This window comes from Prionailurus viverrinus, chromosome B4, assembly GCF_022837055.1.
Source record: "Prionailurus viverrinus isolate Anna chromosome B4, UM_Priviv_1.0, whole genome shotgun sequence".
Lineage (NCBI taxonomy): Eukaryota > Metazoa > Chordata > Mammalia > Carnivora > Felidae > Prionailurus > Prionailurus viverrinus.
This window is the reverse complement of record NC_062567.1, coordinates 93,393,395-93,407,107: the sequence shown is the minus strand read 5'-3', so window position 1 is coordinate 93,407,107 and position 13,713 is coordinate 93,393,395. Positions and strand designations below refer to the sequence as shown.

Below are 13,713 nucleotides of genomic sequence, written 5' to 3'. Positions count from 1 at the left end.
TGCCTGTTGTTTATATAAATGAAAGCTTTTAATTTCTGTGACCAATTTTATACCCAGTGACTTCGTTAGTTTTAAGATACTTTCAGTTGATTCTTAAGCTTTGCACTATCTTCTACAGATACTAATTTTACCTCCTCCATATTTAATGTCTCTAAATTCTCTCACATCTATTAGATAATTCTCCCCTAGGATTTTAAGTTCCTTGAAGGCATGAATTATAGTAGTACATTTTATATATCTATCTGAGCATCAGTAAAATGCTCTACATAAAATGTTAGGAAAACAGAAATACCGAGTGCCTGCTAAATTCTGAATCTGCTTATTTATTCATACCTCTTTTGTCAGGTCCTACTTTTAAATGAACCCAAAACTGAAATCCTTTGAAGTGTCACATATATATTTTGCAACAAAGTAGGCCTTTTAGCTACAATTTTTTTCTTGAATTTACATATGAAATTGCAGGCAAAACCTAAAATTTTTAGTCTCAGATTTGCTTAAACATTCTTGGTGAAATTCATACATTGTCTATAGCAGGTTTCCTAAAGCAATGTATAATTTTATTTATTTATTTATTTATTTATTTATTTATTTATTTATTTATTTATTTTTTAACGTTTATTCATCTTTGAGACCGAGAGAGACAGAGCATGAACGGGGGAGGGGCAGAGAGAGAGGGAGACACAGAATCGGAAGCAGGCTCCAGGCTCTGAGCCATCAGCCCAGAGCCCGGCGCGGGGCTCGAACTCACGGACCACGAGATCGTGACCTGAGCCGAAGTCCGACACTCAACAGACTGAGCCACCCAGGTGCCCCTAATTTCATTTAAAAATTACATATTTTAGGTAAAATGTGACGTGGGAGGAGAGAATAGCAATTAGAGCTTAAATCAAATAGATCCAAACCAAACATATTTACATGCATGACAGAAGACTGAATTCTATACACTATACAAGAAAATCAGTCTTCTTACTTCACGTACAATCTTACGTTAGAATATTTCCAAACTATACCAGTTGCCTACATAGCAACGATAAATCAGTCATGTGTGCATCTTAAAGATACTACGTCAGTAGCTCCACTTGATAAAGCAAGTATTTCTTCCCCAGGCCTGTGCCACTACTATTGGCCTTAAAATCTTTGAAGGGGAGGAACCACCCATGCCACTTCTTCAGTTAAAACATTTTCAGGCTTTAAAATATTAACGGGATTCCGTTGTGGTGGTGGGGGTGAAGGGAAGCCTTATATTGTATAGCTTTTAGACAAAATGAATAATTTTTCACCCAGGAAACAGTAAAAGGTCCTCAAAGTATCATCAAGTCCTTGCTATGTCATTTTTCCTTCACAGGACTTTTATATTTTGAAGAATTGTCACTAGATCATTACAATCATTCTTTTGTGAATTAGTGCAGATAAATTAATACAGATGAGTATGTTACTTCCTGCTAACTCATGAAATAGTTATTTAAAAACTGATGATTTCACTCTATTTTCTCCCAAAAAGAGCCAAGAAGGGAACCGATAATTTAACTTTCAATATCCTTAAAAGGCATTGGAAAGATTATCAGAAAATCCAGGTATTTGTTAAGCTATCTTTCTGGCCTAGGTCTTCAATTTCAGATAGGAAAAAAGGGACCCATACTCCTCATTTGAAAAGTGCATTTAGAAATACACAACTTGGGGTGCCTGGGTGGCTCAGTCTGTTGAGTGTCAGACTCTTGATTTTGGTTCAGGTCATGATCTCACGGTTTGTGGGTTTGAGCTCCGCATTAGGCTCTGCACTAACAGCATGAAGCCTGCTTCAGATTCTTTCTCTCCCTCTCTCTCTGCTCCTTCTCCTACTCTCAAATAAATAAATACATAAATACATAAACATTAAAAAAAAAAGAATACACAACTTAGGGGCTCATGGCTGGCTCAATTGGTAGAGCATGCGACTCTTGATCTTGGGTTTATGAATTCAAGCCCCACAGAGAGCCTACAAAAAACAAAAGAAAGAAAGAAAGAAAGAAAGAAAGAAAGAAAGAAAGAAAGAAAGAAAGAAAGAAAGAAAGAAAAAGAAAGAAAGAAAAGAAAGAAAGAAAGAAAGACACAAATTATACTGTGATACACTCTCCAAATTGGCCTACTATGATTTAGGAATGGATTGTGTCCTGGATTATTATCTGGCGACAAGATATCATCTGTTAAAAGCAAAGAAAACAATACAATTGCCTTTTAAAATTCATTTTTTCCCTAGCTTTAATAAAAAGCAGCCGTCTAAATAAGCAAAAAGCATTTGTTTCTTCACTGCTATTACAAAATTTGGAAAAGCAATTTGGGCTTAAGGATCACTTAATTGTCCCCTTGAAGCTAGAAAATAAGTTATTCTATTTTAATTTGGCTTGAAAATGTATTATTTGCAAGACTCAAAATCATTCTGTCCAGATTTACCTTAAATTCACTATCAGCTTCAGCTACTGTCATTCTAATTACCTCACCCCAAAAGTTTGACATGTACATATCTGATCAAACCCAGAATGTGAACACGTGTGCTCAGCTGACCTCATATCTACAGGTAAACTACTTACCTCCTAGACAATAGGCAAAGTCATCTTTCCCCATCTCTAAGCTCTAACTCTAAAGGAAGGCTGGTTCCTCTGCTGTATGTGCACTGGGAACAGAGCAGGTACTCAATAAATGAGTGAAAGTGATAGAATAGTCATGATGAGCAGAATGTGTTTTAATTTTTTTTTATAAGACCATCCAGAAACAATTAACAAAATCATGTAAACTGCTGCTTAATTTCCCCCTTGAATTATTTTCATTATAAGTCAAATATGAATAAATTTGTTGTTCTGGGGCGATACACTTAACTTTGTGTCAAGGCACTCACATGCTAAGCTAGAGCTTAACAGTGACAGAAATACCTGGAAAGTAATTATGGGGATAACTGTAATGCTCAAGTAAGATAATATGCTAAGAGAACAAGGCCAGCTCAGACTTACACAGGTATTACCACACTCCTCTTTCCCAACCCTATTTCCACAAGATATAGAAACCAGTGACTCGACTTTCCCAGAATGCTAGTTATTCTTCAAGCTTAATTTATGATAAACATAAAACATATTAAGAATCTAGTTAACTTCTAGTTCAAGAACTGTCGCCACTGATTTAACGTCCTTTAAAGAAATATGATTCTGGTTTGTTCTCGGTAAATAGGTCAGTTGGATTGAGGTTGGAATTTGATATAGAGGTTGATTTCAGAAAACTGACAATTCATAAAGGCCAAATATAAATAAAAACATATATGAGAGATACAGACACATACCAACTGTTAACAATTGTTACCTTTTGAGAGGAATGGGGAGGGGCGCCTCGGTGACTCAGTAGGTTAAGCTCTTGACTCTTGATTTTGGTTCAGGTCATGATCTCAAGATTCGTTGAGACGGAGCCCCGTGTTGGGCTCTGCTCTAACAGCGCACAGTCTCTCTCGCAAAATAAATAAATAAACTCTAAAAAAAAAAAAAAGGAATGGGGAGGGGGGATGTTGGGGGAAGAGAAATCTGAAAAGGCACTGTCCTTGTTTTCATTAAAGACAGACCAAACATAAGTTTTAATTTTTGGTGCCATGAAGTCTTGTTATGTAACTATTCCAAGTTGTGTAGAGACTTGTTTTATCTTGCTCTGTACTCTTTCCCTGTCGGCTATACCTTCCCTCTTTTTCGTTCCCTCCCTCAAATAAAAACCTATTCTGAATAAAGACTGCTGAATTTTTGAATTGTATATATTGTCAACAATAGGCCAAAAGTAATGTACTTCAAATGAATTATAAGCAGATGCCTTTTTTCCCCCCGACTGTTCATTTATTTTTGAGAGACACAGAGACAGAGCATGAGTTGGGGAGGGGCAGAGAGACAGAATCCGAAGCAGGCTCCAGACTCTGAGCTGTCAGCACAGAGTTCGACAGGGGGCTCAAACCCACAAACTGTGAAGATCATGACCTGCGCCAAAGTCAGACACTTAATCGACGGAGCCATCCACGTGCCCCAGCAAATGCCTTTCTAATATCCCAATTCACATGCTTAAGGAAGACCCTGATTCTGTCTAAGCGCTGGCTTGCATCTACATTCTAGGAGTCTAGTGAAATCTACCTAAGTGACAAGATTCCTTTTGGGAAGGTTTCATGGAAAGTCAGAAGTTATCCTGAAAAGCAAACATCCCAAAGAGATGTGACAGAAAATAAAATGAAAGTATGCATATACTGACATAACAGTTCCTAAACATGTTGGTGAGAGAAAAAAGCAAGTTGCAAAACATATGCGTAGTAAGACAGAATTTATATAAAAATTTAGAACCCACAAAACTATGTATTCCTATAGGTAAATATATATGTATATAAATGCACAGCAAAAAGGTAATTGAAGAGAGTATATACTACAAAGCAATGTTTTCCATTTGGGAGAGGGTGCCTGAGGGGCACTTTCACAATATTTATTCTTTTTTTCCTAGAATATATTCTCAGATAATTAAAAAAAATGAGCTTTTACATTTCTAGGAAGTACTACATGTGATGGTTTCCTTAAAAGAGCTTGCTACCAACGATACAGTTTAGCAAATACCACCGTTGTCTGTATTTCAACATTACCATACTTTATCTCTGCTGTCCCTCACCTTTCTCTCATTGCTCTACACAAGCTCCAACTTAAGGAAGTCATATTAGCTTTTTCTTGAGTATTTGATAATGAAGAGATGATACAGTTGTCTGGAAGTATCAAAATCAAGGTGAGAACTGATACACTGGGAATAAAGATAGGTTCATCTTTTGGCTTTAATGTAAAGCACTTAGAAATACGTGCAGGCCTCTGAAGAGGACAAGATGCTTAAAGAATAAGATTCTTACTGGGTGTGCCATGTAACATCAACTTGCCATGTTAGTGTATCTACTGAAAATTTGTGGTAGAAAGGCTAATATTTAAAAGCACGCTTAGCTTCTCAGAAGAGATGATACATAAATCAGAAAGCATACGCAGTGCTAAAAGTCTATCAAATTAAAGTGGTATTTGTTTAGAAGAGAAGCATTGTTGCTTGAAAGTGGAAACTCTTAAAAGAGTATTTTTACATTTTTTCATTACATATGATTAATATTATAATACTTGCATTTAGGAAAGTTTGCTCAGAATTCTGATTGATTTGTTTTCTTTGAAAAGGGAAAGGACATCGAAGCCAGACATATATGTAACATGAATTTTGGTCCAAATACATTATTGTTTTTGTTGACTGAAAATTATAGAACAGCAAAATACTAGAATCAACGCCTATTACAAAATCAAGTGAATGTATATATTCAATGAATCCCAGCTTTTAGTTATTAAAACCTAGGTAATACATTTTGAAATTTAGAAAAGAATAAAGATCTACTTAGTCCCTGTACTTTAGACATTATCGTAAGGCTCCTGCTGGTTGCAACGATCTACACCCTTTTCTAGAAGATCTCAACAGCTTTACTAGCCACAAAATATGTATTCCCTCTTTGCCAGACTGCATCTATAAAGAAAGCTATATGGCAAACGGAGGTCAAAAGATGAATTTCAAAAGTTAAAGGCACAGATCAACATCTCACTTCTGGAGAGAATATAAGTGGTAATTATAAGGGTAAATTCTATTATTTGGAGATAACATCAATGATCTAGATTCCTGGTAGCATTTACAATACAGAAAATTGCAAATCATATTACATAGTATGCCAATTCATTTTGTGTATGTTCTAAATATTTGGTACAATGCATAACTTGCCTTATTTAGACATGATAATGTATTTCAAAACAATTATAAAAATGTCAGGTTGTAGAGTTTCATATCTGACTTCTAGTCTACTCCTCACTAACCTCCTGTCATATATCCCAAATTTTATCTTTTCTTGCTGAAAACCTATATCATTCTTCTTTCTTACTCTAATGCCAAATAAAATGTAATCATTAATAACATATAGCTAATATTAAAAACAAACAAAAAAAAAAGGACTTCAATTTAGCTATAACAGCCATAGCTTTAGGGTGTTTTCAGGTGATTTCCCCAGAACAAAACAAATTCAAACACTCATATTTCATACAATCACATGATGCTTTTTTTTTTGAGATTGCTGTTTACCCCCAAATTGTTGCAATATACATTTTTAAAAACAATGATCTTCCTCTATAATCACAAAACAAAACGAGATGCAGAATACTCATCATCATTACAGAAACGATTGTATACTTTTAACATAATATTCAGGTATTTTTAATGACTATCTTATACCAATTTTTAATTATATATACTAAATGTATACACTTACTAGCTGAAAAATATATTGGTTCTACCTACCTACTACTTTTAATATACAATACAACAACTCATGTCTTCTTCCTAATAGTACAATTCATAAGGACAGGAACACAAAAGATATGTTAAAGAAGTGAAGAAAGTATCAGAGAAATTTCCTCAGCCTTAGTTTCTCATCTCTTTCTCTCTCCTTTATGCACATACTGCAATTGGCTGGTCCTCTTTCATTCCTCCTTCATCCTACCTAGAGAACTGTCAGACTTTAGAGCAAGGACAGGTATTCCCTATTATTTATTGTTGCTATTGAATTAGCTTAAATTACAAGGTGAAAAACAGAATGAAATGCTTGAGGTTAAGAATGATAGACAGAAACTAAGGGAGAGTAAAGAAAAAAATATATGGAGAGTGGTTGTACCCCATCAATAATTATCTGGCAACTTTGGAGCAGAGGTTCTTATCTGGACTTAATATCATTAACATAGGGTCAAAAATTTAGAGTACAACTCTTCAATTATCAGGCTTTATGATTTTACTTTTTGAAATCAAGCTCAATTTCATCTCTCATTAGTTTAAAAAACAGTTCACTCTGAACAAGAGCTTCTTTCCCATCTGCACGTATGATAGTAGAAATGGCAAGGCTTTCTTTACTACCTGTGGAAGAACCAGAAGACCAAAAACAATTTTTCCTGTATTTATACTCATGATTCCTCTGGTCTCCCATGATGCCCTGCATAAACACAAACTTCATAGGAAACTGAGAGACTATACAATCAACAAAACAAAACAAAACAAAATAAAACAAATGTTAGCTTATCTCTCTGACTCTTCCCATACCATCCTCCCCAAACACACACAACAGAGAGAACAGTGTGTTGAGTTTGGGAAGGAGAGGAACTAAAGAAGGTAAAGTGAGGGCTCACAGAACCCTTAATACTAAGTTAAAATTTTAACAGCATAGCATAAAGGTGTCAATCCATTCAACTTTAAACCCATTTGGGAAACCTTAAGCTCTTAACTTAAAAATATGGTAGTACTTCTTTAGTAACTATAACCTCTTTACATCCTCTTAATTGCTCATGCCAACGACTTTATTGCATACTACTGCTTCTTGTAAGAAGTAAATCCAGGAACCATTCCATTTTATCTTAGACATAACATTTACTAGTTTTCCAAGCATGACAGAAATGGAAAAATATATATATTAGAACAAGAACAATGTATGTTAATTTCCACAATTTGTGATCCTTCTGTGAGCACTGTCTGATTCTATTAAAATTAACAAATTTAAGTTCAGTCCTATGCTTAGGAAAAAAAAAAACCTAATGAGACTAATTTACAAAGTATACAAGAATATAATTTTATAATAAATCTTTCCAGTGTTTGCTATAACCGCATTACATGAAATGTTTCCCTTCACAGAAACTCAGGACAGCTCTTATAAAATGGAACAAACTTTTCCGTGTTCATCTCTGGCAAGCAATGAACAAATACAATTTGCTCACAAAGGATTTAAAAGTGCTGCCCCAGGAGCATGAACTACCCATTAACATGCTGTATGAATGAGTCTTGGTGAGTGGCAACTGTCTGGTACCTCTTCCTCTCTTCTGACACCAGTGAACCCATCTCATATAAAGCCTAAGAGAAAACTAAAGCCATTGCAGAAGTGAAATTCAGCATGCTCCACTCAAATACTTCTAAGGTAACCACTCTAAAACAAAATCAGCAGAATTCATCTCTTTTATCCAAAAAAATCCCCCCCAAACAAAAATAAAAACAAACAAAAAGAGCTCCCCCAAACCCCAACAAACCAAAAGGCAAATGCTGTTGTTCAATCATCAGAAAGACTTACAGAGGCAAAAATATGACAACAGCAATAATTCAAGTAAAGTATATGTGAAAATTGAAACACGCCACTTTCAAGTTAAGACAAAAGTGAAGGGGAGCTATGATCTTTATGTCAGAGTCAAAAAGCTTAGGCATTATCACCAAATGTTAATTCACTTTACAGTCATCAATGAGACTACTGTATGTAGTTTTGCACCTTGCGCTTGTAAAAGCAGATAAAATATTTAATATGTAATTTTACAATGTATTTTACCAGCTCAGCATACAGGTTGTATATAGATTATATCAAAGTAGTAGACAGTTAAGGGGCCTGTGCAAACCCTGCAAAAATAGTACTTCAGGTATCTGCTAATTTAAAAAAAAAAAAAAAAGAAAACAAAAACAGTTTGCTGTTTAGAAGTGATACAATTCAAACTACCACAAAATACAAAGGGCTGCAAAAATGTATACCATTCCAACAACATATATAAGTTATTAAATAAAGATTTGATTTAAAAGAATATAAATGAAGCCTTTAAGTAGGTCTTTTCTACATGCATATTATTCCTTATTAAAGAAAAAAATATGTAAAAAGGCCATTGGTAATTGCTTTGTTAACATTTGTAGAAAAATGCCAATTCTCTGGTCACAAACTCCACTAAGTTTAGCACTTAAGGTCTCTGCAGTGTTATAAACGTAATTTAAAATACTGTTAATTCTATAATTCCATTGGTAAAATAATGTGACTTGGAATATGGCAGTCTTCATGTTGAGGGCAATGATCCACAGTTTGTTTGTTTAATCTCTTAAGTGTGATCAGTTATCCAGAAGAACAGCACCCTCCGCCACCGCTCTGGGCTTGAGGTTCATCATCAATAATCTGTACACCCCGCCTTGTGGCTCCTGGTTGACTGGAGCCATTGCCTTTTGCTCTCTCATCCACTTGTGCTGTTTCTATCATCCCTAAGAGAAGGAGAAAACAGAAATTTAAGACCACAATCTATGAATTTTCTCTTTCTATAATTTCAGTATGCCACCACAATAGCCATTTCTGACTTCCAACCAACAGGAAAACTAAATATAATGAACATTTTGTCAGCTCACTGAATAGCTTTTCCTGCAAGTTTAAAAAACTTAATAGCAACTGCATTTGTCCAGTTGCATAATGGCCACAGTGACATCAAGAGAGAGAAAAAGGTTTTTACTTTGAACAAATGTCTGTATACAAGTAATACCCTCAAGATTTTCTAATATACTTGGCGATATGTCAAAGTTTGTATTATTCTGGGGTGCCTGGGTGACTCAATCAGTTTAGCACCTGCTTCAGCTCAGGTCATGATCTCATGGTTCATGAGTTTGAGCCCCGCATCGGGCTCTGTGCTGAGAATGCAGAGCCTGCTTGGGATTCTCTCTCTCTCCCTCTCTCTGTGCCCCTCCCTCATCACACCCTATCTCAAAGAAAAAAAAAAAAAAAACTAAAAGAAAAAATTAATTAAAAAAAATAGTTCATATTATTCTAAGTACAACTGATATTTAGGGAACAAGATTTACTCGTCAACAAATAATGTAATACCTTTATGCAAATAATATTTGAAAGAATGAAAGAGTTTAAGATGAGGAAGGAAGAACAGAGCTGGAAGACTCATACTATCTAACTTAAAGATATAGCACATAGTTACCCCAATGGAGTGTGAGATATTGGTGAAAGGAGAGCTCTAAAGATCATGGAGCAGAGTCTGGAAATAGACCCCCACATATATACTCACTTGATTTTTTTTTTTTTAGTAAAATTTTTTTTTTAAACATTTATTCATTTTTGAGAGACCGAGAGAGACAGAGCACAAGAGGGGTGGTGGGGCAGAGAGAGAGGCAGACACAGAATCCAAAGCAGGCTCCAGGCTCTGAGCTGTCAGCACAGAGCCTGATGTGAGTGAGGCTCAAAGTCATGAACCATGAGATCATGACCTGAGCCAAAGTCAGAAACCTAACTGACTGAGCCACCCAGGCGCCCCTGGTCACTTGATTTTTGATGTACGTGCCAAGATTATTCAATGAAGAAAGAATAATCTTTTCAAGAAACAGTATTAGAACTGAACATTTACATATAAAAAATAAACCTTGATCTATCTATACCTCTGACCATATTCAAAAATTTAAAAATGAATTATGAACCTAGATGTAAAACATAAGGTGTGCACAGTTATCCAGAAATATCTAGAAAAAAAACATAGGAGGAAATCTCTGTAGGAAAAAAATCTTTGTGATTCTGATTTGGGCAAAGATTCCTCATATAAGACACAAAAACCACAAATCATAAAGAAAAAATGACAAATAAGACCTTATTAAAATTTAGAACTTCTGCTCTGAAGACACAGTTAAAAAATGAAAATATAAGGCACAGATTAGAAGTAAATATTCACAAAATATGTAGCGGGAAAAACGAAGAAAGAAAAGAGGGAGTCCTTAGAACAATGGTTTCCAAATTTAGTTGTACAGGAAAATCCAATGAGATGAAATTAGAAAACATTACAAATTCTAACTTCTACTTATTTTTCTTCAACCTTTCAAAATCTCTATTTTTTGTTTTACAAAAATGTGTAAAATACATGAGTATTTCTGTATGTTCAATAGTTTTTAAACAAGCATATTAGAAATACTCAAATTTTTTTCTAGGAAGATATATGAGATTTATAACACTTCTAAGCTATAGAGCTAGAACCGTGGTACTCACAGTATGGTCTGAGGACCAGCATCATCGCCACACGGGTGCCTGTTACAAATGAAAAGCTCAGGGGCGCCTGGGTGGCGCAGTCGGTTAAGGGTCCGACTTCAGCCAGGTCACGATCTCGCGGTCCGTGAGTTCGAGCCCCGCGTCAGGCTCTGGGCTGATGGCTCGGAGCCTGGAGCCTGTTTCCGATTCTGTGTCTCCCTCTCTCTCTGCCCCTCCCCCGTTCATGCTCTGTCTCTCTCTGTCCCCCAAAAAATAAATAAACGTTGAAAAAAAATTTTTTTTTTTAAAAAACAAATGAAAAGCTCAGGCCCACACCAAACCGACTCTATCAAATATGTATTTTAACAAGATCCCCAAGCGATTGATATGTATACACAAGCAGCAAGAATACAAATAAATTCTCAAATTTCAGTGTGCATCACAATCATATGGAAAAATTGTTAAAACAAAATCTCCAGAGATTTTGAGTCAGTTGGTTTAGTAGGGCAGAAGAATCTTCATTTCTAAAAAATCTCAAGTGATACTGATGCTGTTGGTCAGGAGACCTCATTAGAGAATTAAAGCTCTACAAGAATTATGAATGACCTTCAGTTTTTTGTAAAACTGAAATTTACTCCAAAGTTTGTGTTTATGTCCATTTTTCTAGAGACAAAAACCATAGTTTCATCAAATTCTCAAGAGTGTGTGGTCCATAAATTAAGGAATATAATTTGACAAAATCATTTCAATCCAATATTCCACAGACTAGGGTTTTCCTAACTATGGTATACATTCTATTGGTGATAAACATTTTCCCTTCCCTCTTTTAAAAAACTTTTTAATCTGAAAAACTTCGAACATAAATAAAAACAGAAAAAACAGCATAATGAAAATCCTTATGTCCATCATACAATTTCATCTATATTCAGCAAGCATCCCTAACACTATCTTTTTTTTTTTTTCTTAACATGTTTTTTTTTTGAGAGACAGAATGAGACAGAGCACGAGCTGGGGAGGGCCAGAGAGAGGGAGACCCAGAATCTGAAGCAGGCTCCAGGCTCTGAGCTTGTCAGCACAGAGCCCGACGCAGGGCTTGAATTTACAGCAGTTAAGATCATGACCTGAGCCGAAATCGAATGCTTAACTGACTGAGCCACCCAGGTGGCCCCCTACCACTATCTTGAATCAAATTCTAGACACATAATTTTATTTATAAATTATTTTAATAAGATCTCTAAAAAATAAGAACTCTTTTTTAAAAAGAACTTTTTTAGGGGTGCCTGGGTGGCTCAGTCGGTTGAGTGTCCGACTTCAGCTCAGGTCATGACCTCACAGCTCGTGAGTTCGAGCCCCGCGTCGGGCTCTGTTCTGACAGCTCAGAGCCTGGAGCCTGCTTCGGATTCTGTGTCTCCCTCTCTCTCTGCCCCTTACCCACTGGCATTCTGTCTCTGCCTCTCTCAAAAATAAATAAACATTAAAAAAAAATTTTTTTAAGTTAATATTCTTTAAAAAATAAATAAAATAAATAAAAAGAACTTTTTAAAAAAGCAGAATCACAATAATTATAATCACAACTTAAAATTTTTATAATTTTAAAAATAAAGAATAATTCAATTTACTTAAACTAAAAACAAACAAAACACTTCACCCATTTCTCCCCCCCGCCCCGCAAACCCCTGCCTCTCTGTTTTCTGTATCTATGAGATTGATTTTATTATTTACTTTTAGATTCTACATACAGGAGAGATCATGTTATTTATCTTTCTCTGACTTATTTCACTAGGATAATGCCCTCAAGGTCCATCCATGTTGTCACAAATGACAAGATGTTCATTCTTTTTTATGGCTAAATAACATTCCCCTCTCTCTATATATACAGGACGTTTTCTTTATCCATTCACCCACTGATGGAAACTTAAGTTGTTTCCATATCTTGGCTATTGTAAATAATGCTGCAACGAATAAGGTTTATTTTCCCATGTTAATGTTTCTGTTTTCTTCCACTTACTATCCAGGAGTAGAACTGCTGAATCATGTCATAGTTCTATTTGTAATTTTTTTTAAGAAATCCATACTGTTTTCCCTAGTGGCTGGACATATTTACATTCCACCAATAGTGCCCAAGCGTTCTCTTTTCTTCACATCCTCGCTAACACTTGTTTCTAGCCATTCTAATAGGTATGAAGTATTATCTCATCTCATGATAAGTTTTGGTATTTCCCTGATAATTAACGATACAGAACATCTCTTCATGTACCTATTGGCCAACTCTGTGTCTTCTCTGGAAAAATGTTTATTCAGATCTTTGACCAATTTTTTAATTGGATTGTCTGTAAGGTTTTCTTTTTAATCTATTGAGTTGCAGGAGTTCTTTATATATTTTGGACATTAGCCCCTTATGAGACATGATTTGCAAACACTTGCTCCCATTTGGTAGGTTGCCTTTTTATTTTGCTGATGGTTTTCTTTGCTGGACAGAAGCCTTTTAGTTTGATGTAGTCTAATGTCTCTTTTTGCTCTTGTTGCATTTGCTCTTGCTGTCAGATTAAAAAAATCATTGCTAAGACCTATGTCAAGGAGCTTACTGCCTATGTTTTCTTCTAGGAGTTTCAGGTCTTAGGCTTAACTCTTCAATTCATTTAAATTAATTTTTGTCTATGGTGTAGAATAGTGGTCCAGGTTCATTCATTTGTATGGGGCTGTCCAATTTCCCCAACACCATTTATTGAAGAGACAGTCCTTTCCTAGCTATATATTCTTGGCTCCTTTGTCGTAAGCTAATTGACCATATATGAATGAGTTTATTTCTGGGCTCTGCATTATGTCCCATTGATCTGTGTGTGTTTTTATGTCACTGTTTTACTATAGCTCTGTAATAT

General features: G+C 35.4%; 1 protein-coding gene across 1 annotated transcript in view; it reads right to left on the bottom strand.

Annotated features, from left to right (window-relative positions):
- Window positions 1-6,080: 6,080 nt before the first annotated feature.
- The window catches only part of RAB21 (RAB21, member RAS oncogene family), a 42,765-nt gene continuing 35,132 nt past the window's right edge, over window positions 6,081-13,713 (bottom strand). The window contains exon 7 of the mRNA XM_047866710.1: window positions 6,081-9,087. Within this exon, the coding sequence (XP_047722666.1) occupies window positions 8,945-9,087 (143 nt within the window). The 3' untranslated portion in view covers window positions 6,081-8,944. The remainder of the gene's footprint in view (window positions 9,088-13,713) is intronic.